Below are 22,481 nucleotides of genomic sequence, written 5' to 3' on the forward strand. Positions count from 1 at the left end.
CACAGCACCCTAGGTTTTACCCCATTATCATGTGAAAGAACTGACATAACGACTTTTTTTAAAAGAAAGTATTTACAATTCTATTTTTTATGCTTTTCAGGTTCATTTTGCTACATAAAAATTAAATGTAAAAGTTCAGAGAATAAGGCTTTAAAAAATAAGTTTATGCGAAGAAGGTTGTAGTGACAGCTGCGGTAAAGTTTTTGCCAATGAAGGAAAGTGGTTTCAGGAGGTTATTACCAGCCCCAGACAACAGTGAGGACCTGACTGTTGTGGTCGCTCTCCCTGATGTCTGCACACAGCCCTGGAAGACCTCAGTGGTCCTCCGCTGCAGCCCTGCCACGTTGGTGACGGGAAGTGACTGACTTGTGTGAAGCTCGCCGTGGTTTGCGGTAGAATGCAGAGAAGCTAGGCCTTTGTGTCCTTGTCTCCTGCTTTCCTGGAGTATTCCATTGCTTTCCTTTCTTTTTTCTTTTCTCTTCTTTTTGAGGAAGGTTAGCCCTGAGCTAACATCTGCTGCCAATCCTCTTCTTTTTGCTGAGGAAGACTGGCCCTGAGCTAACATCCATGGCCATCTTCTTCTCCTTTATATGTGGGATGCCTACCACAGCATGGCTTCACAAGCGGGATCTGAACCGGCAAACCCTGGGCTGCCGATGCAGAATGTCAACTTAACCACTGTGCCACTGGGCTGGCCCCAACATTGTTTCCCTTTATTAAGGTGACAATGGAAATTGTAATGGGCCTTGCTGACTCTTTATCACATACTGTTATAACAATTTATTTATTTAAGTGCCCACTTCCTGTAGATTGTGGATTCTTGTGTACAGGAAGCATGGTTTTCTCCTTTGCACTTCCCCACAACTCAGAGCAGACTGACAAACTTGACTTTCCGATTTCCAGCCACTGTCCCCTCCAGGCACTGAGACACACTTTCCCTGTTAATCACCCATTTTAGTTGAGCCTTTTGATATATTTTAAAGTCCTGTCTTTCAAAATGGTGTCATTATAAAGAATATTTCTCTTTTTATGAGCTCCACCAACTTCTACAGTTAGATGGAAATGAATCCAAGAGAGGTTGGGTGATTTCCTCAAGTCACATGGCTTCTGGCAGCAGATTCTTACTAGAACATTTTCCATATCCTGACATTTAGACCATTCTTCTTTCCATTTTGGGGTAGGGTTTACAAGGTTGTAAACTCAGAGACTGCTATTTCCTTTCTAAATCATAGTCTTTCATTGAACTTTATGTGAACCACGAATTCCTTATTTCTGGTTACTGGCTTTTAAGCTCCAAATACTTGGTTGACATGAGCAGGAGTTGACAGCTTGTCTCTTCTTTTGAAACCCCTTACAAATACAGAGTCATATCAGCAGAAACCCCTGTGAGCTCTGTTAATTCCCTAAATGAGGAAAATACCAGATCCTCCTCCTTCATTTTTCTCTACTCAAATGCAGGCCCTAGGTTTTAAGCAAAACCATGTCATAAACCACAAATAGAGTTGTATAAAAAATAAAATTTTGCTGGGGATCTCTCAACAAAGGTGAACTATTTTACCTGGTTATTGTTGTAAAGATATTAGTTTATAAATATCTTTGTCCTTTTACACTGATAACAGGCATATTTGTTTAGTTAATTACAGTTTTTTCCACACAATTATTATATTTTAACAACTTATGATATAATATGAACTTTTTTAATGAAATGAAATTTTATTTGCCATTAAAAGAATCTTTCTTTTGAATACATGAAATAGTTTTATTTTAATAACATTTAAAAAGATATGATTACATTTTACTCAAACCAGTTTAGAAAGACTGTTTAATCAGTATAAGAAAATAGAAACAGTGGTTTTCTTTTAAACATTTTTCTGACCTTGAGTAATCTACATGATATAGAGGCCCACAGATCTATCTTGATTTTAATTTACTAACTGTGAGAATGTTTGACACAAGGCAGAAACTGCCTATGCATTCTGCCAGTACTTACAAATGTTTTATATAAAAAATAATTTTTAGTATAAGAGTGAAGACGAATGCTGATTGTCTTTGATTAGTACTAAATACAGATATTTTAATAATAATAATTGAGAATTGAACAAGCTTTCATTGGAGCTAACAAATAATATTTTTATCAATTATTGTTACATTTAACATTTTTATGAAGTGCATGAAAAACGTAGGACATGTCAGTCTTAACCTTTAAATTCAGTTCAAAGTGAACTGACATGCTTTTTTTCTTTTTTTCTGATTTTTTTTTTCCTTTTTCTCTCTGAAACCCCCCCAGTACATAGTTGTGTATTTTCAGTTGTGGGTCCTTCTAGTTGTGGCATGTGGGATGCCGCCTCAGCATGGCCTGATGAGTGGTGCCATGTCCGTGCCCATGATCCGAACCGGTGAAACCCTGGGCTGCCGAAGTGGAGCACAGGAACTTAACCACTCGGCCACGGGGCCGGCCCTGACATGCTTTGAATGACAGAATTTCTTCATAAACTGAGACCAAAGCTAAATAGTAAAAGGAGAAGCCTTCGTCATGGTGATTCTTTGGCATAATTTTGGAACTCTGACATATGACATGACAAAATAGAATAGCCCCTGTGTACTTGCTTCCATAATTATGATTTCTTAATATTTATTGCCTTTTTGGCATTCTCAAATACCCTGCTCTTTTGAAGAAATTAGCTTTCTAATAAAGTCAGAGGAGAAGGTCAGTAATCTGTTTCAGTCAGTGCAAAATGTTTTGTTGGCTTTGCTAAATGAAAATTGATATCTATTTATCTTTCTTTTAAAGGTCATTGCCTGAACTTTTAGCTTACAGATTTAGGGGTTATTGCTGATATTTTAATAGTATTGAGGTTCACATAACAGTCAGTCTTTGTAGTTCATACAAATTAATATTGCAAGAGGAGAATAATTTAGCATTCTTTCTTAATAAATGTTATTGCAAGTCATTAGAGCTTCATGAAAGCACAGAGACATATGGAAAAGTCCCAGCAGAATAATTAGGAAAATTTCATATAGACAACATGCCATTCAAGTCTTCAGCACAGAAGACTTAAGAAATTAACAGTCCGGGCACATTAAAGTGACTTCAGACCTTAAGTAAATGAATGTTTTGTGTGAACTTCAGAGTATTTACAATAGGTTTTGTTACAAGTATAATTATTGCTTTTTTCGTTTCTCCTCTATGTTTCTTCTTTAACCCGTGTTTGCATTCATCTGGATTTGCCCATATTTGTTTGTGTACTTATAGATATGTGCTTTTGATTACAGTTTTGTATTGAGTATTGCATCAAATTAGCGTATTCTTCTATAGATATTTCACTGTTATAAATCTCTTTGTTCTTCTTGTAATAGGCAAGTATTTGTCCTAATATCATTTTAACTGAAATAGAACCTAATATCTTAAGAAATAACTTTTTAAAAAACTCTTGTAGAAATTAATCATGATTTGAAGTATTTAAAAAATTTTTCGGTTAGTCAGGAGTTTGTCGTTATCTTCACATTTTTTCTTGGCACATTTTGGCTAATTTCATTTGACTTCTAGTGACTTGTAACCCTTTCTCTAAACTGAACTGAGCTTATGTGAGTGCCTGTCAAGAAAGCTGCCAAAGAACCAAGAATTAAATTATACCAACCGGCACAGTAATTTAAAAATGCCTAATTAATTTCAGTAACTTTAAACATAATACGATGATCCTCAGACTTCGTAGCTGTGATCTGAGATGGGTGCTTCACCCGGTGATTTACCCTTTTTTTTTTTTTTTGAGAAATGTACGTGGTAGGATTTAGGTGAATTAGAAGAGAACTAGGCAAAGATAATATGGTTCATCCTGTCGGTAAATTGCTGTGAATAATTGTAATTGGAGAGGTTCTGTTATCTGTATCTACAAAAATTTCTCCTTTCGCTATTTCGTTTCCATCTCCCTTGAACATTCGTCTTGCTCCACTCCTACCCTTCAGATCTGGATGCCTTTATTGCCCAATAATACTTGATATTTGAGGTACTATGAGTTTTAACAGAAGTTATTTGTTTTTCATGTAGAGAAATTAAATTTATTTTCATAATCAAAGATTTAAACCAATTTAAAAACTTTTAGCAGGCTTATTTATATACTAACTTTAATGTGTGTCTTTGAGTAGATTACCATTTCTTCTTAGATTAATGAATTTTCATATATAAACCATTTAAACTTCTGTAATTTAGTCTGTTTTGAAAAATCTGGTACAAATTTTAAAGTATTAAAAGAATTGTAGGCTATTGTGAAATTTGTAAAGTGTCAAGTTGAGGTAAAGAATAATAAATCCTTTATGTATGATATACCTGTAAAATTCAATATTTTATTTAATTATTTTTTTCTGATGTATATTTAGGTACAGAAGGCTTGGGATTCAGCATCACTTCCCGAGATGTAACGATAGGTGGCTCAGCTCCAATTTATGTGAAAAACATCCTCCCAAGAGGGGCTGCCATACAAGATGGCAGACTCAAGGCAGGAGATAGACTTATAGAGGTGAGTGACTTCTCGAAGTCAGAAGTTCCATAATTCCTGATAAGTTCCAGTTTCAAGGGTCACTTCTTTTAAGTTTGCATAAAATATGAAATTGAACTATATGTTTTGGCAGAGGTATGCATCACAAAACAATGTACTACTTCTTTTATATTTTTCATGTTATTTGGTGAGAAATATCTTTTCATTGAGATTGCTCATGAACTTTTAGTTACTCAGACATTTGGTTTATGAGATAACATAACATTTGTCATTATGTAAGTACAATGTCTATTAGGTTATATTTTTAGATGGCTTTAAATTTATGTCTGGTTATGTAGAAATGTTATCTCCTTTGTAATTGGAAGAAAGACAAACAAAATAAGTGAAAACAGTGAGTCTTGATGAGAGGAACAAGGAAATGTTGAAATGGCAGCGTGGAGAATGAATTCAGACATAAAAGTCAATGTCAGAAAGAAAGAGAAATAGTTTTGCAAAATTTCCTTACTGTATCTCATGAGTTTCTGTTCATTGGTCTTTGAGGCTGTCTTTGACATGCATACATGTACAGAATTCTGTTTGTGTGAGTGTTTATATGTATAGGAATAAAATGGAGAAAGACAGAATAAGTATCCTTTAGTAGCTGTTTTTCTTAGTGTTTTCTGCAGAAAATGTGGTCTGTATTCTTATCAGCAGATACTGTATTTCCTGCTTGTTAACTAGTATTCAAATACTAATCTTAAAGTAAATTTTTATGACATGGCCTTATTTCTGTCCTGGTCGTTTCATATGTAGTTTTGAACTCTCCAGATCTCACTCTCCTGAAGATTTTGTGTGAAGCAATGGAGCAAAGGAATAGCTTCCAGATTTTCTTTCCACGTCTACGTTTTGGGCTTAGATTTCGTAAATATGACTCCTGTCCTTTTTGTCTTGTTTGTGTGACATCAGTTTTTAAAGGGTCACCGATAGAGGCTGAAAAAGGAGAGGTTTGAGTACAGATTATATTTAGGGAGTTGTTTGCAGAAAGGGCCCTCGTCCTCAGGGTCGAAGTTCGTCGTTTTGGTCCGCGCCTGCAGTTGGAGCTTGCTTTGTTTAGTGAGAGTTTCAGCTGCGACTGGAGTCCAGTCCTCTTCGCCTCCAAGTCCAAAAAAATATCCTCTTCTCCCCACTTGCGTTCTCCTCCTCCCTCCCTGCGTTGCTCGCTTTTTCTTTTTTTCAGAAGATGATCACTTTATTTTTGAGTCTTGTCTTTCATTGCGTCATAGTTTCGTACTTTCCACACATCGCAAAGCTCCTGTTTTTCTTGTTGAGCAATGGGAAGGGCCTGCAACCTGTATTTCTTCAGACTTAGGCTTCATTTTCCATAGCTATTCGCTTTCTCTTAAAACTGAAACTCTATTTTTGCATGTTTTAAACCTAACTTTCTAGTATCTCTAGTTTTTCTCTATACAGTATCAATAATTCTGTGAGAGGTTTTTTTTGAGTACCTAGATGTTTGGTAGCATACATTAAAAAATATTAAGTGACTCAATTTTTTTTATCTACAGATTTTTTGCTTTCTTTGAACCTGTTATTACTTACCTATTTCCTGCAATTCCTTCATAGTAGTATATTGAGCTAACTAAGATGATTTTTAGCAGAGGGAGGAAGGTTCCAAAACATATTTTAACTACAGGAAAATTTTGATATTGTAATGTAAATAATATATTTACTTCCCTTGGACAAAATATTATTTTTGTCTAAAGAGAATAATATAGAATACTTTTTGAAAGAAATTTCCATCCTCATTTCTGTTAAATACATAATGCTTTCTGATTGTTCTTATACTTCCTATAATATAAAAATAATGAGATTCCCTAGGAATTGGTTGTTTCAAATCTCTTTTTTTTCTGGTAGAATTCTCTTTTAATATTGAACAATAGTGAGGTAAAATATTGTTACCCTTCCAAAAATATTATTATTATTTTGTAAAGATTCTTTTTTAATGTTTGCCTTTCAGGGATAAAAAGGTATCCTCATAATTTTCAGTAATAACTCATTGAAAGTTAAAATATTTATCCCAAAATATTTTAGTGTGTTTCTACTACTCCCTATAAAAGCAACACCTTTTTATTTTGGTAGAAGAAAACCTATGATACACAAGGCTATCAAGATAGCTCAGTTCAAAGCCAGGCAGTTTTGTGTTAACGACATTTTCGATGTATTTATTTATTCCTCATTACTTGTTAGTGCTCTGGTGGCTGAGCTTTTGGTTTATTGATGAACACTAAAAGATTTACTACTCTCTATCTTACTTCTAGATTTCTGGTCTGTGTTTCTTTATTAGCCACAATAGCCTATGGTTACCAGATCATAGCAGAATTTACCGTGAAATGAGTTGTGTTCCGCAGCAGGCATGATCAGTCCCAGAATGTGTGTCTTTCCTTGTGTTATCTGTTTGCATAGGATTGTAGCTGAAAACTTTTTATTTCTTTTAGGTAAATGGAGTAGATATCGCAGGCCAATCCCAAGAGGAGGTTGTTTCCCTGTTGAGAAGCACCAAAATGGAAGGAACTGTGAGCCTTCTGGTCTTTCGCCAAGAAGACGCCTTCCACCCAAGGGAACTGGTGTGTACATTTAGAGCAGATGAAAGGTTTCTGATGCACATGAGCCACGGGTCTGGGCTAGCTACCTGATGGCCAATGTTTATTGAGACAGACTCCAAGCACTTTCTATATTTTATGTATCTTTCAGCTGTAACTTAATACGAGCATTGTTTTCTCATATTCCCTCAGCTTTAGAAAGAGACATCCACAATTTTGAGAGTAGGGGTATTTAAATCAGATGGCAGGGATGTTTTCTAGGGCAGCAAATGATTATTACTGAAGGCTTTCAGATGGACGGATTGAGTACAGCGACGTCGATTGTTTCATAACTGTCACTTCAAAGGCTGTTGTTGAAAGCCTGCCATCTTCTCCACTACATATGACAAATTTTCATGCTTCAGATTTTCACAGTGCATGGAGCTAAGTCAATAAACATGCTTTCTTACTGTTGTGTGAAAAGGAGCACCTTAGTTAAATATTACTATTGAAAATAAAAAGACCTAAATGACAATAAGCCCAAAGGCCACTAATTACTGACTTACACATTATTTGGAATGACATATATGAAATGAAAAGGCATTTATTTGCAAACTATCTATTTCACTCTTTATACGTATGTCTAACTATTAAATAGGGGTATTGGTGTGAATCAAATATGTATATTAAATGTACATAGTTCTGAATGTTTTTCTGCAAAAAGTACTGGATTTCATTTATATGTTAAAACAGCATAATGGGAGGAATCACCTTTATCTTTTAATGTGGTGAAAAAATTGTTTTACTTCGAGTACAAGTGGTATTTTAAATATTTCAAAACAGATTCTAGTTGGGTCGTTTTAGAACATTTGGCATCTCTTTTAGCTAGCTGTTAGCTTTATCTAAACAGCAATTAATCTGTAGATACCAGAGTGGCAAGGCTTTAGGGGCACTGTTCCAAATTTCTCATATAGCCCTAATTCTCTTAGGCTAATACCTCAAGTACGGATATGTCATGGTTAATAAAATTTTCCTTTTATTATAAACCAGATAAACTTTAGTCACAGGAATATCCCATCCCTTGGTTACACACAGATGTAAAATTTAGTGTGATGTCGTGGAAATTTCAGATTGCAATAAAGTTGAAAAGTGAACACTTGTGTTTTAAGTAGATTTCAGCAAATTATAAAAACTTCTTTATTTCTATTTTAAAATGTTTAATGCATTATTTCTCCATTTAAATTCAGTTTCCCATTTTCCCCCCACTGTTATCCAATTTTGTGTTTAAAATGCCACCTGATCCTAAATGTGGAGATGTCTCTATTAAATTGTAAATGAGCACTTAAAAAAAAATCCTGAGCTTTACATGTGATCCGATGAAGCTTTAATTCTCCCTCCTGTATCTGAGCCTGGGTGATAGTTGGCATTATTAGATTGCCAGAGCTTAAAGAGTGCTTTTCAGCAGCCTTTCCCAGAGTTAGTGCCAACATATAGCCAGCTTAAGGTTATTCAGGTTCTTCTTGTCCAATTTTGATCTTCCAGGCTTCTGTTTTTCCCTTCTGCTGCCTACTTTTTTTTTCTTGGTGGTTTAATTTATTGCTTGTGAGCTTTTCATTAAGGCCTGAGCCAGTAGGCCGTCAGTCTATTATTCACGTTGCAGCTGCTTTTCAAGATTTAAAAGGATAAAATTCTGAAAACTTAAAGGAGGGCATTTAAAATGATCTTTGAATTCAATTAACGAAACTCCTTTCCTCTGTTTGGGATGTCTGTGTTTAAATTCTGTGTCTAAGACAAAATACATTTATCAATATGTGCTTTTTAAGAAATCAACCTTATAAGTACCTATGTAATTAACACAACCCTATAACATATGAAAAAAATATCACAATTATAGCCTGTGAATACTATAGTGCTTGTGGTTCAGATTGTGGTTCAGACTGTTATTATCTGGTCTAGCTATCAAATTATAATATACTTTATAACTTAGATTTAGTGGAAAAATTAAAAAACAAAATTAGAAGCAGTGCCATGAATAGGATAGTGGTTTGGTGAGATTTGTTTTCCTCCATATAATACGTTCATGATGTACTGTGAGTGAGCAAGCAGAAATCTATATCTCGAAACATTTCTTAAAATGCACCCCCCCACACACAGAAGGCAATGTGGTCACATCAGTGAAGGTTTGGAAGACAGAGTAATACATCAGCCAGAACATAATCACCCTCTATATATTTTGTGGACTTTAAGAACCAAAACAATTCCTTTAAAGTAAAGCTTTGTGTCCCTGTGTGTTCACGATGGCTTTGGTCAGTCTGTATTTATGTTTCTCTTCAATTCTTCTAGAATGCAGAGCCAAGCCAGATGCAGATTCCAAAAGAAACGGTAAGAGCTTTGTCTTTTGCAGGATGCAGAGATGTTGGAAAGATCAATGAACTAACTTCTTACTAATCAAATATGAAGTTTCTTGTCCTCCCTTTTCCTGGCTCATGATAGATGCTAGATAGGTTTATTAAATTCTGAGGTGGTCTTAAGGTGACTTATTGCTGCTACCCCAAATGGAGACTATTTCATAATTATTTTTGGTCAGGCAGGGATAAAAAAGAGAGAGACGTTAGAGAAGTTTTCTGTACACCTGCAGGATTAGAGGAACCAAAAATTGTTGAGCATAGTAGTTTGACATATAAGTAAAGGACTTCATGAGTTGTGAAATGCTGTATGATAAGTGGCTACAAAGTGAAAAAAATAAAAAAGAAAACTTGATTCAGGCATAGAAAAAATAGGGCTGAAAGAGCAGGAAAAAGCGTGTCATAAGCAGGAAAAATAAAACGATATGTCAATAATTAGGTTAAACATATTAGTTGCCACAATAGCTTATAGTTATAAGTATTTTATTTATTGTAAGTTATTATAGCATATTAAAGGGGGTAATTTCTCTTAATGAAAGGAAGTGCTCAAAGCTTAGATTAAAATGCAAAAATAGTTGTCTCCTGTTTAGAAGACAAGTCCTAATACAGACTGGCAATCCAGCAAGCAACAGAACATGCTGAAAGTAAGGAACGCCCACTCACTCTCTGAGAGCATCGTCTTAGCGCGGATGCACTGGATGGGCGGGAGGAGAGCGTGTCTTATGTTGACACATACTGTCATCCAGTGGAAATCCTAATGGTCAGGATCTTTGTTACATCAAACAACGTACTATCAAAATATATCATTGTTTTTTGTAAGTAGAAAGAAAATTCAACAAAACCACATCCACAGTAGGTGATGCTAATACATTTTTTCCAAAAATTGTTATATTCAGTAGCCAAAAAAGCAAGAATATAAAGGATTTGAATAACATAATTAACAGAGTTGATTTGCTTTTACGCATTCATAAACAGACAACTTTGAACCTAATAAACAAAATGTTATTGTTAAATATTCCATAATTATAGAAATGGATGACAAATCAGACATCAGAGGAAACTCAGTAAACAACCTTGGGACTATTACACATTCATAAGCATGGGTTGTGGAAAATTTATAGCCTTAATATTTTATTTATAAAATCAATATGTCAGTGATCACTAATCAAATCAAATCAATCAAGTCAAATGGTATTTGTGTGTGTGTGTGTGTGTGTGGTGGGGGTAGGTTGAGAGGTGAGAGGAAATTGGACAAATTGGTTCTAAAAGAATAAATTGGGGCACAAGATTGATTTACATTGTTTTAATAGACTAATGATGGCAAAATGTACAGTAAGCTAAAATACTTAACGCGGTATTGTTACAGGAATAGACAAATAGATCATTGAAACACATTAGTGATGATGGAAACAGACATTGTGTGTATACATATATTAAAGGTGGCATTTCAAATTAGTGGTAAAGGATGGCTTATTTAGTGTTTACAACAATTGGGCATTCACTTAAAAAAGTTAGATTCCTTTTTCTCATCACATAACACAAAACAAATCCCAGTTGGTTATGAAATTAAACCTAAAAATGTACAAAAAAGTATTAAGAGAAAATATGTGAAGATTTCCCTGTTAACTTTGGATAGTGAGTGCTTATCTAAGCGTGACAAAGCCAAAATGTTGTAATAGACTGATAGATTTGTTTATGTATATTGAAAGCCTTTGTATAACCATAACCCTGCCGTGAAGCAGTTGCAGGATGCACGCTCAGTCGGGGAGGTCTTTTGCAATGACATCCTCGGGTGAGGAGCCACCCCTCTGTTGTTTGAAATCTTAACATCAGAGAACTTTTTGGGAAAGCAAATGACTTCACACATAAACTGTATCTGTCAATGCCTAAGATTATCTGAGATGGAAAATGATGATATAAGCAGTAAAGATAGGCGTGTTCCTTCAAAACATTTAGTCAGTCCTAGTAAAGAAATTGACAATTAGCCTTGAACTTTTCAATCACTAAAGGCAAGCAGCAGCATTGGCTTTAAATGTGGTGTTCCATCGAGAATTGCAAGGTCCATTGCAATGCGCTCCTCGTCCACAAGCCTTGTGTGTTTACGATAGCCTGCTGGAGCAAATGACAATGCAGGCACCCTAACAAAAGAAGTAATATATATGTGTATGTGTGTCTGACTTCCGATTACAAATGGACATTTTTTCTGATAAGTGTTTTCCAAGCTAAGTCAAAAAGCAGTTTTGTTTTTTTTTCTCTCGAATGTTTAGATACATCCTCTCACATCTGCGCCTCTCTTTCTGCTTTTGCTATGCAATACCATTTTGGGTTGTTAAAGGTTTCATTTTAAAATAATTTTAAAAATTGAATTCTTGGGTCTCTTCGTACCTTTTGATGGCAAGCCATTAAATTCATTCAAGTCTTGAAATTCTCTGATATTATTTAAACTTTCATGTGATTGTAAGCACCTTGAGAACAGACATGTCCTAAAGCTCCATTAATTTGTTGGTTGATTATCACAATGACCCATAACCAGTCTAGTCTGAGAAATAAGAAAAGGTCATTAAGGCAAATGAGTGGGTCAGTAGCTAGTAGACCTTTTCAGTTTCTGAGATGTGAGTTTCCTGTAGATCCTCTAAATATTGTTTTAATTAATGAAAGTGGGAGATTAGTTTTAGGTTACCTATTCAAAATTGGACAAAAAGCTGAGTTATTTAGCAAAGGCTCATGGTCACTTGCTTCATGTCCTGAACAAACTCCTTTGCCTTTGAAAACTTTATTCACTTGCCATAGGGCCGTCTCATGTGGTTGTGCAGGTTGGACCAGATAGTGTACGCCTGTATTCGTCAGGGTTCTCCAGAGAAACAGAACCAAGAGGGTGTGTGTGTGTGTGTATGTGTGTTTGTATGTAAAACAAGATGTAGTATAAGGAGTTGGCTTGCTTGATTGTGAAGGCTAGCAAGTACAAATGTGCAGCGTGGGCCAGCAGGGTTGAGACCAAGGACAGCTGATGGTGGAGTTCTAGTCCAATGTCAGTCTGCTGGAGAATTCCCCCGTGCTTAGGAGGAGGCCTGTCTTTCTGTTCTGATCAGGCCTTTAACTGATTGGATGAGGCCCACCCGCATAATAGAGAGCAATCTTTTATTCAAAGTTCACCAATTTAAATATTAATCTCATCCAAAAACTTCCTTTTAAGTTGACACATAAAATTAATATCACAGTGAAGTAGTGAATTTACCTTCTGGCTCTCTGGCCTTAACTTACCAAGCTGCTAGTTTCTTCCTTGGGCTTCAAATAGGACTAATACAAACCTGCTGAGTAAGTCTCATAAGCACTCTTCAGTATGATCCATGTAGAATATAAATGTTAAACAAATTCAGGGCTATTGGATAAAACTAGAGCTTTAGAAAATAATATAGTTTAGAGATGATCCTAGACCATAGAGATAAGATATAATACACACTTAAATGTCATGAATTGAAAATGCATTCCAAAAAGAGTTAGTTGGTTCTCCCTATGCAAATTGCAGGAATGTATTAGGGAGTCTTTGGAAACGTTGCTAAAGCTCAGGAGGCATCTTGATAGGCACACTTCAGAAGGTTATAGTCTTGATTTAGAAATTGAGTGAGCTAGGCAATAAGCAAGATCGTGAATAGGTTCATTTAACTAATGGTTGTAGTAGATGAAGTAAGTGCTGCCATATTGACCCCACTGTAAATTGAGAAAACAAAGAAATTTTTTAAAAATCCCATGTGCAATAGCATCCAAAAGAATAAAATACTTAGGAATAAATTTAACCAGGGCGGTGAAAGCTATATACACTGAAAACTATAAGACATTGATGAAAGAAGTTGAAGAAAACACAAATAAATGAAAAGATATCCTGTGCTCATGGATTGGAAGAATTAATATTGTTGAAATGTCCATACTCCTCAAAGTGATCTACAGCTTCAATGCAATCCCTGTCAAAATTCCACTGTCATTTTTCATAGAAATAGAAAAAATCCTAAAATTCACATGGAACCACAAAGACCTGTAACAGCCAAGCAATCTTCAGAACAAAGCTGGAGGCATCCCACTTCCTGATTTCTAACTATATTACAAAGCTATAGTAATCAAAACAGTATGGTATTTGCATAAAAACAGACACATAGATCAATAACAGAATAGAGAACCCAGAAATAAGCCCACGCATATGTGGTCAATTAATTTATGACAAGGAGCCAAGAATATACAATGGTGAAAGGATAGTCTCTTCATTAAATGGTGTTGGGAAAGCTGGACAGCCGCACACAAAAGAATGAAGCTAGACCCCTATTTTATGCCATACACAAAATCAACTCGAAATGGATTAAAGATTTGAATGTAAGACCTGAAACCATAAAATTCCTAGAAGAAAACATAGAGGGTAAGCTCCTTCAGACTGTTCTTGCTGATGATTGTTTGGATCTGACACCAAAAGCAAAAGTGAACAAGTGGGACTGCATTAAATATAAAAGCTTCTGCACAGTATAAGAAACAGTCTACAAAATGAAAAGGCGGCCTTGGAATGGGAGAACGTATTTGCAAAATATACATCTGATAAGAGGTTAATATCTAAAATATGTAAAGAACTCATACAACTTGATAGCAAAAAAAATAATCTGATTAAAAAATGGACAGAGCATCTGAATAGACATTTTCCAAAGAAGACATACAGATGGCCAACTGGCACAGGAAAATGTTCTCAGCTTCGCTAATCATCAGGGACATGCAAATCAAAACCACGATGAGATATCACCTCACACCTGTTAGAATGACTGTCGTCAAAGAGACAAGAGACAAGTGTTGGTGAGGATGTGGAGAAAAGGGAATTCTTGTGCACTATTGGTGAGAATGTAAATTGGTGCAGCCACTGTGGAAAACAGTATGAAGGTTCCTCATACAATTGAAAATCCAACTACCATGTGATCCAGCAATCCCACTTCTGAGTATACATCCCAAGGAAATGAAATCAGAATCTCAAAGAGATATTTGTACTCTCATGTTCATTGCAGCATTATTCACAATAGCCAAGATATGGAAACAACCTAAGTGTCTGTCAACATAAATGGATAATGAGATGGGGTGTGTGTTTGTGTGTGTGTATATATATATACACACACACAATAGAATACCAGCTATGAGAAAGAAGGACATCCTGCCATTTGCAACAACATGGATGGACCTTGATGGCATTGTGTTAAGCGAAGTAAGTTAGAGAAGGACAAATATCCTATGATATCACTTACATATGGAATCTAAAAAAGCCAAACTCATAGAAACAGAGAGTAGAATGGTGGTTACTAGGGGTCTAGGGGATAGGACAAAGGGAAAATGTTGGTCAAAGAGTATAAACTTCCAGTTATAAGATCAATAAGTTCTGAGGATCTAATATATAGCATGGTGATTATAAGTAATAATACTGTATTATATACTTGAAAGTTGCTAAGAGTAGATCTTAAATGTTCTTACCACAAAAAAGAAATTATTATAATTATGTGACATGGTGGAGATGTAAACTGTGCTATGATGGTAATTATTTTTCAAATCAACACATGTTCACCTTAAACTTACACAATGTTATATGTCAATTATATCTCAGTAAAGTGGGGAAAAAAGAAGAGTTGCTTCAGAAAAAGCTAACAGGGAGGGCGAATGGGGGGGTGAATTGTGAGTCATTACATCTTCATCCAAAACTTTGTACAAATTCTTTGGGATAAACTCATCATCAAACACATCTTTAGGCCTGTTATATATGTTAATTCTGGAGGACACAGAGGAAAGTGTACAAAACTTTGTAATTTGAGTTTTTGTTGAAGGTTTATACTATCGTACACTCATCTTATGTTGATCTTAATAGTTTGCTTGTGAGATGTATAACAATCTTTTTTCAAAATTGGGATAGAACAATATTTTCATGATCTTACAAAAATAGTAATGGTTTTATACAGTGAATGTATCAGTTTTTAAGGAATTCATTTGAAATTGCTTACTATTACTATGGTAAGGTAAGGATTTCTTAATGTTTGGTATGTTTTCCTTTGGAAAATATATCTTAGTTATTCTTTATCGTCTTCCTTTTGTGGTATAGTGATAAAATTAATATCTTTAAAACTTAGTGTATGATGTTTTTATTGCTATTGAGCTCAGGTTATTTTAAAGATTATGTTGGTAATAATGTCTATTTTAAAAATAAAAACTGTTTTAGAGCAAAATTATTCTGGATTAATTACTATGTTAATTTTTATTCTGAAATGTCAGACTTTCAGAAAAGTTTCAAGAATAGTACGAAGAACTCCAGTATACCCTTTACCCACATTTTCCAATTGTTAATATTTTGCCACATTTGATATGGAATTTTCTCCCATGTTCCCCTCCCTCTCCCTCCATTTTTTCCTCCTTTTCTTGCCAAAATGTACTTTTTTGAATTGAGAATAAATTGTAGACATAGTTCCCCTTTATCTGTAAATATTTTAGTGTGTGTATTCTAAGAACAAGAGTATTTCTTAAGTAACCACATTGTTTATCAAAATCATGAAATTAACATTGATTTAACTGTGTTTATGACCAATTGTCTCAATTACTGTCCTTTATAGCATGCAGACTGAACGAATGAATGAATGAATGAATGAGTGAATACGTAAGAATCAAATTCTGGTCCAGTTTCCAATTTGGGGTCATGCATGGGATTTCATTGCTGTGGCTCTTTATTTTCCTTTAATCTGGAACATTTCTTCAGTTTGTTTGTTTTTCAGTTTTGAAAAGCAAATTACTTTGAGAATATCCCTCAATTTGGGTTTTTTGATGTTTCTTTGATTGGATAAGGATTTTTCTGGCTTACCATTATAGATTAATAACTGTAGGAAACATTTTTTTCTCAGTATTTGTGTCATCAAGCAAAAATTCTTAAATTCTTTAAATTTTACGTCTACTATTTGAATTAAAAAAGAGCACAGAAAAGCCAGACGTAACTTTTTAACTTTGCTAATAAGAATAATTAACCTTAAAATAACAGTACAAATAACATACATAAACATTCATTTCACATATGGGATAAATTAAAATATATAACTTAAAGAAAATTTGGAGTATGACTGGAGGGTTGTTCTTTTATTCAAAATAATAAACCAAGATAACTTTTCTCTTTAAAAAATCCTCCTCTTAATTAAAAACAAATGCTTGTTACTATTTGTCATAACTGAATATTATCTAATCTCTCTGTTGAGTAAGTGTTCTCCCTTTGCCTTCTGTAAGAACTTCGGTTAGGTGTGAGAATGTGATGGTCTGGCAACATGGTGTGATTGCTGTGTAAGAGTCATCACAAGGTTCTCGTCCTGTGTCAGTCTCTCCTCTGCCAGCCCGAGCCCTGACAATTCTCTTCTCCCTCCTCCTCCACGCTGTGTTTTTAAAAAAGAAGAAGAATTAAAGAAATGGTATGCAGTGGGATTTTTATATTACAAAAAGTAATGTACTATATTGATAGAAAATTCAGTCAAGCAGAGAAGAAAATTAATATCACCTGCAATTATGTGACTTCAGTGTCATCATTTTGATGCATATTTTTTCTTGATTTTTTTCTTTACCTATATAGCTAATATATATTCCGTCCCAGACACATAGCATATAGCTAATAAATGTCATGTCCCAAACAGAAGGAAAGACTGAGATATCCCTTCCTTGTGAAGTTTTCACTGATAGGAGAAGACAGATATTCAGCAATTTATAAAATAGGACATCAAAGCTGATGATGGGTGACATCCTGGAAGTTATGGAAGCCCACAGGGTAAAACCCAATCTCTGAGTCATAAATGTTATTCTGTCTCACTACAGTTTTTTAATTCACTTTAATAGCTGAATGGTATCCCATTGTGCAGGTATTATTATCTCCTTAATGTCATACATGTAGGTTGTTTTCATTTTTTAGCTATTGTAATTAAAGCTGTCAACATCCTAACAGTTAAATCCTTGTTCATGACCACAATTAGTTTTTTTAGGATATATTACTAAACGTAGTATTTTTGAGTTAAGCAATAAGCAAAATGTAGAGGCTTTTGATAAACATTATCAAATTGGCTTCCATAAATATTGTACTTTTTTAAATTTTCATCAGTAGTGCAAGAAAGTGCCTGTTTCATCACACCTTCTACATCTTAGATATCATTACTTAAAACAGTTGGGCTTTTTTTTTTGGCAATTTGTTAACTTTTGTGATTGCATGTCTTTAGTTGTAAGTAGATTGAACCTTTTACTTATTTTTTGGTCCGCTCATCTTTCTTTAATGAATTGCTCATCCACATCCCTTTCCCATTTGTTATTGGGAGTTTTGTTATTAATTTATGAGGGTTTGGGCAATAAAGATATTAACTCTGTGAAGAAGGGCGAGGGAGAGAGAAATCAATTAATTACAGTGGAGCAGTGAGCAGGAAGGCCCCTCTGCTGTCATTTCTCTGCTCTCACCGCACTCATGACACCAGACGGGTGAGTTTTCCACACAAGTAGTTCTGACACTAACTGCCTGGAGTTGTGTAGACCCCACAAGTTAAGGGCTGTCCCCACTGAGATGCCAATCACAAATAGTGGGTCCCCAGGTTACCCACAACTTCTGTGTGACGTGGCTACAAATTAGAGATTCCCGCTACCCTCTTTTTGGGTTCGATAATTTGAGCGACTCACAGAACCCAGGAAGACAGTTTACTTATTATTGTTGATTTATTACAAGGGATGTCTGAAAGGATACAAATGAATAGCCAGGTGAAGAAATATGCAGGGAGCACTCAGGAAGGTCCCGAGCTTAGGAGCTGCTGTCCTTGTGGAGTTGGGGTGTGGCACCCTCCCAGCGTGTGGATGTTCATCAACCTGGAAGCTCTCCAAACCCTACACTTTTGGAGTTTTCATGGAGGCTTCATCATGTAGGCATGATCAATTATTAACTCCATTTCCAGCCTGTCTCCCCTCCCTGGAGGACGGGCGATGGGGCTGAAAGTTCAAAGCTTCTAACCACAGCTTGGTCTTTCTGGTGATCACACCCTGTCTAGGAACCACCAAGAGAAATGTCATTAGAACAAAAGATGCTCTTATTACCCAGTACATTCCAAGGGATTTAGGAGCTCTGTGTCAGGAACTGGGGCCAGTGGTCAAAATATTAGCAGAAATCAGATATATATACATGTTATTATTTCACAAGTGATGAAATATGTGCCAAGTTATTTATTTCTTTGCAGAGCTCCAAATCGGCTATTGGGCTCACGTCTATGGTTTTATGACTGCCTATGATATGTATACTTTTTTCCTCTCTTCACAATATTTTCTGGACTCGTTAATATTTTCATGTATTAGGGCTCAGAAATTACTCTCTCTTGGTTATTTTCCTGCTGTTTAATATAATCAACTTTTATTTCCTCTCTTATAGATCTACCCATTTTGCAGATTAACTGCAGACTCAGAGTGGCTGGGGGGCTCGCTGTGTCTGCACAGCTATTGGGACTGTTGTTTGGGGAAGAAGGAAAACTGGGCCTGGGTGCTGGTCACTTGTGGCTATTTTTCTGTCTCACTGCGGATATAAATATGCATCTTTGCTACTGCTCTGAATATAGGGGGAATGTAAATAGCTTTCATACTGCCCAGTCAGCAGGTTTCCTGCTTCTAATATGCTTAGCAAAATTGCCCTGTTTTCTGGGCATTAAAAAGCAAAAATGCCAAAGGAGTGATGAACAAAGAAGAATTGATGGTTTGCATTGATGGATAAAGTCACTTGGGTTGTACATACACACATGTACGTGTGAGATTTGATGTGTGCTTGAGTGACATGATCACGTACAAAGGGCTGGAGGGACAAATTAAAGAAAATTTACTGCGTTTCTCTAGAAAGAATTTGACTCCAGAAATGGTTGATAAGGTATAGAATCTGGATGGAATGACAAAATGATAGCCAATTGGCTTCTCCTTTGTATCAGAATGAAGAGATCCCCATACTAGTAAGACTTTGCAAAAGTTCTCTATAACGTAGCATTTAAAATGGTTTTTGAGGGGCCAGCCCTGTGGCCGGGTGGTTAAGTTCGTGTGCTCTGCTTTGGCTGCCCAAGGTTTCGCCGGTTCAGATCCTGGGCATGGACGTGGCATCTAGACCATGCTGAGGTGGTGTACCACATCGCAGAACTAGAAGGAGGCACAACTAAAATATACAACTATCTACTGGGGGGCTTTGGGGAGAAAAAGGAAAAATAAAATCCTTAAAGTGGTTTTTGAAGAGCAAAAAAATTTTTTAATATTTTGCTGCCAGAGAATTAAGTTCTAAAAGCTGGCATTAATTTCAGTTTTATGTCAAGAGCCAAATGGATTAATAATGAAATATCAAAGGAAAAGTACAATCTCTCACTTAAATGTTTTTAATGATAATAATGACTTAAGACTTGATAAGAAAGCTGAAAAAGAATATTATTCCCGTCCTGCAGTTTTCATAATAAATGAAACTTTCCCATGGAGAATATAGTCTCCTTTAAGACAGGTTCAGGGTAGGGCATGTCAGGAAATGATTCCAACTTGATTAAAATTTTTCTTCATATATTCAGTCGGCTCCTTATCTTGATTTTTCAAGTAGAAAAAATGAGAATTTTAAGCCTTGGTAAAATGTTATGGAAATGTCAGAATCAGTAAACATTAAAAAGCCAAACTGGAGATCTAAAGCAGTAAGTGACAATTAAGAACCTTCCAGATTTGAGGCACGTAAATGTGCTAGCATACAGACCTCTGTGTGCCCAGCAGAGGACTCTCTTTGGTGCCCATGTCTTTTACATGCAACCTTCTCAGGAATATAACTACTGATTCACAAAGTATGTGTTATCTTTCAGTTACTTCTGAATTTAAAGTAGAAGGGACTGTGGTGTGTTTTGGTCCTGTTTTGTATTTCAAATATCAAAATTTACCTATACATTATGTTTTTATAACCAATTTTATCGAGGTAGCTGTATTCATTCACTACTGAGTATTCTTTAATTTGTTTGAACCATGTGGATAAAAATAAAAAGTTTATAGAGCAAAACAAGAATATAAAGTTATCCTTGCATAATGAGTGTGTGATATATCAGTATTTTGATATGAGTAATTTGATGTTTATTTCTCTCCAATATATTGGTTTTGTTTGAGCTATAGTTGTTCTCTGGGAATGTTTTAACTAGACGAAAGTTTTTTATAAGGCATAGGCTTGGGCTTTATTTTGACTGTGATACTGAAATGCATTTACTTTGTGTAGTTTGCATAGCTGTTGCCCTGTATCTTTACGAGTTGTTCTTTTGTTTGTTTAAAGATTGGCACCTGAGCTAACATCTGGTGCCAATCTTTTTCTTCTTCTTCTTCTCCCCAAAGCCCCCCAGTACATAGTTGTATATTCCAGTTGTAGGTCCTAGTTCTGCTATGTGGGACACTGCCTCAGCATGGCCTGATGAGCGTGCCATATCTGCTCCCAGGATCTGAACTGGCAAAACCCCAGGTCGCCAAAGCAAGTGCGCAAACTTAACCCCTCGGCCATGGGGCCAGCCCCTACAAATTGTTCTTATTTTGTATTCTTCCTTATGTAGTTCTCCTGTTTTTAACGTTAGTGATTTTATTTTATTTTTTCAAAACGTACCTTGTCCTAATAACTCTGAGGCTGTCCTTTGCGATGGCACAAAGAATGTCCTACCCTAAAATGTTAATATTGGATGTTGGTAAATTAGCAAGATCACTTTACAAATCACATTATAAAGGATTTGGAGATTTAAAAATAGCATATCTCTTGTATTATAATCTAAAAAAAAATCTCTTACTGATAAATGCTATACTTCCAAAAATTATTTCATCTGAGTGAGATAGTTGAGATTGAGTGTTAATTTCCCAAACTCCTTTTAAAATTATTTTATCATGTTAATTTTGGTATTAGAAAATTTTAAAAATGTGTTGAGATACAAAGAAAAGAAACTGAAGTCTACCCACATTTCCGTTGCTCTGCAGTACACACTTTCATGTGTGCAATTGAAATTCTTGAAAAGCACAGTCTTCAAAGGATGCATTGTAATCCAGCCTAATTATGTGCCATTATATGTTTAACCATTCTTCCATTATAATTTGGTAACTCCAGCTTGAATGACTTGGTGGATGCTGGAGAAATATTTCAAACTTGAGAAAAAATGAGGCGGAAGAGCGTGTAGGACCAGATGACGCATTTCCTTGTGATCCAAAGAGCTTGTGCCACATGTCCATCATGTGCTTGGACATGCTGAGTTTGAGAGAGAATTCTGGCCTTGCCTATTTGGACATGACCAGTGTAGAGAGAGATCTCAGTGGTGGTCTTGGCCATGGGGGCACTCCTGAAGAGGAGCTCAGGGCAGGCTGCTGCTTCTCCTGGCCTACTGCATTTTTACTGACAGAATATTTCATCTCACTGAGTTTCATCAGGTTATACTTCACGCTTTCATTTCCTCCTTGCTGTTTTAAGGGAGATGGGCAAGTTTGGGTGTCTTAAATGTGTTGGGTTCTGGTGTACTTCTTATGCACTTGATGATTACAATTATGAAATCAAAGCTTGCCTATACAACTAATGGATTAAATAATATTGCTTGAGCAGTAGTCACCAGCTGTATTATTTATGTACAGTTTTGTTGAGAGTTTTCTCTGAAGTTGTTGATCTCCACTTTGTCTCGCCAACATTGAAGGTTAAAACTCCAGTGGCTCTCTGAAAATGACTACCTTTTTCTGCTGACTTTGTGTCATCAGGATTTGTTGTTTGTGAATAAAGTCATACAGCATTAATGGACACTAAGCTGTTAATAATAGTGGAGATTCCTCATGAAAAAAAAGAGGCAAATGAGTTATATTTATTTATTTTGATTCCTGCTGTTACTGTTTTCCTCCTGTGGTTTGGAATATTTAAACTGACAAAAAAAAGTCTAAAACTCCAGGAGTCTACATGTCTTCAGTCCTTCCGCTATGGTTTTCTCCTATATTTCTCGCAATCTGATTTGGTTTTGTTTCAA

The 22,481-nt window shown here is 35.6% G+C and overlaps 1 protein-coding gene across 50 annotated transcripts in view; it reads left to right on the plus strand.

Annotated features, from left to right (window-relative positions):
* PARD3 (par-3 family cell polarity regulator) overlaps positions 1-22,481 on the plus strand; it is a 614,383-nt gene that overhangs the window by 363,992 nt on the left and 227,910 nt on the right. For 37 of the 50 annotated variants that reach the window (XM_070601668.1, XM_070601671.1, XM_070601649.1 and 34 more), the window contains 3 exons: positions 4,375-4,514; positions 6,968-7,096; positions 9,395-9,433. In XM_070601668.1, the coding sequence (XP_070457769.1) occupies positions 4,375-4,514; positions 6,968-7,096; positions 9,395-9,433 (308 nt within the window). The remainder of the gene's footprint in view (positions 1-4,374; positions 4,515-6,967; positions 7,097-9,394; positions 9,434-22,481) is intronic. The other 13 variants (XM_070601674.1, XM_070601679.1, XM_070601677.1 and 10 more) reach the window with 1 other exon arrangement.

This window comes from Equus przewalskii, chromosome 30 (assembly GCF_037783145.1).
Source record: "Equus przewalskii isolate Varuska chromosome 30, EquPr2, whole genome shotgun sequence".
Taxonomy (NCBI): domain Eukaryota; kingdom Metazoa; phylum Chordata; class Mammalia; order Perissodactyla; family Equidae; genus Equus; species Equus przewalskii.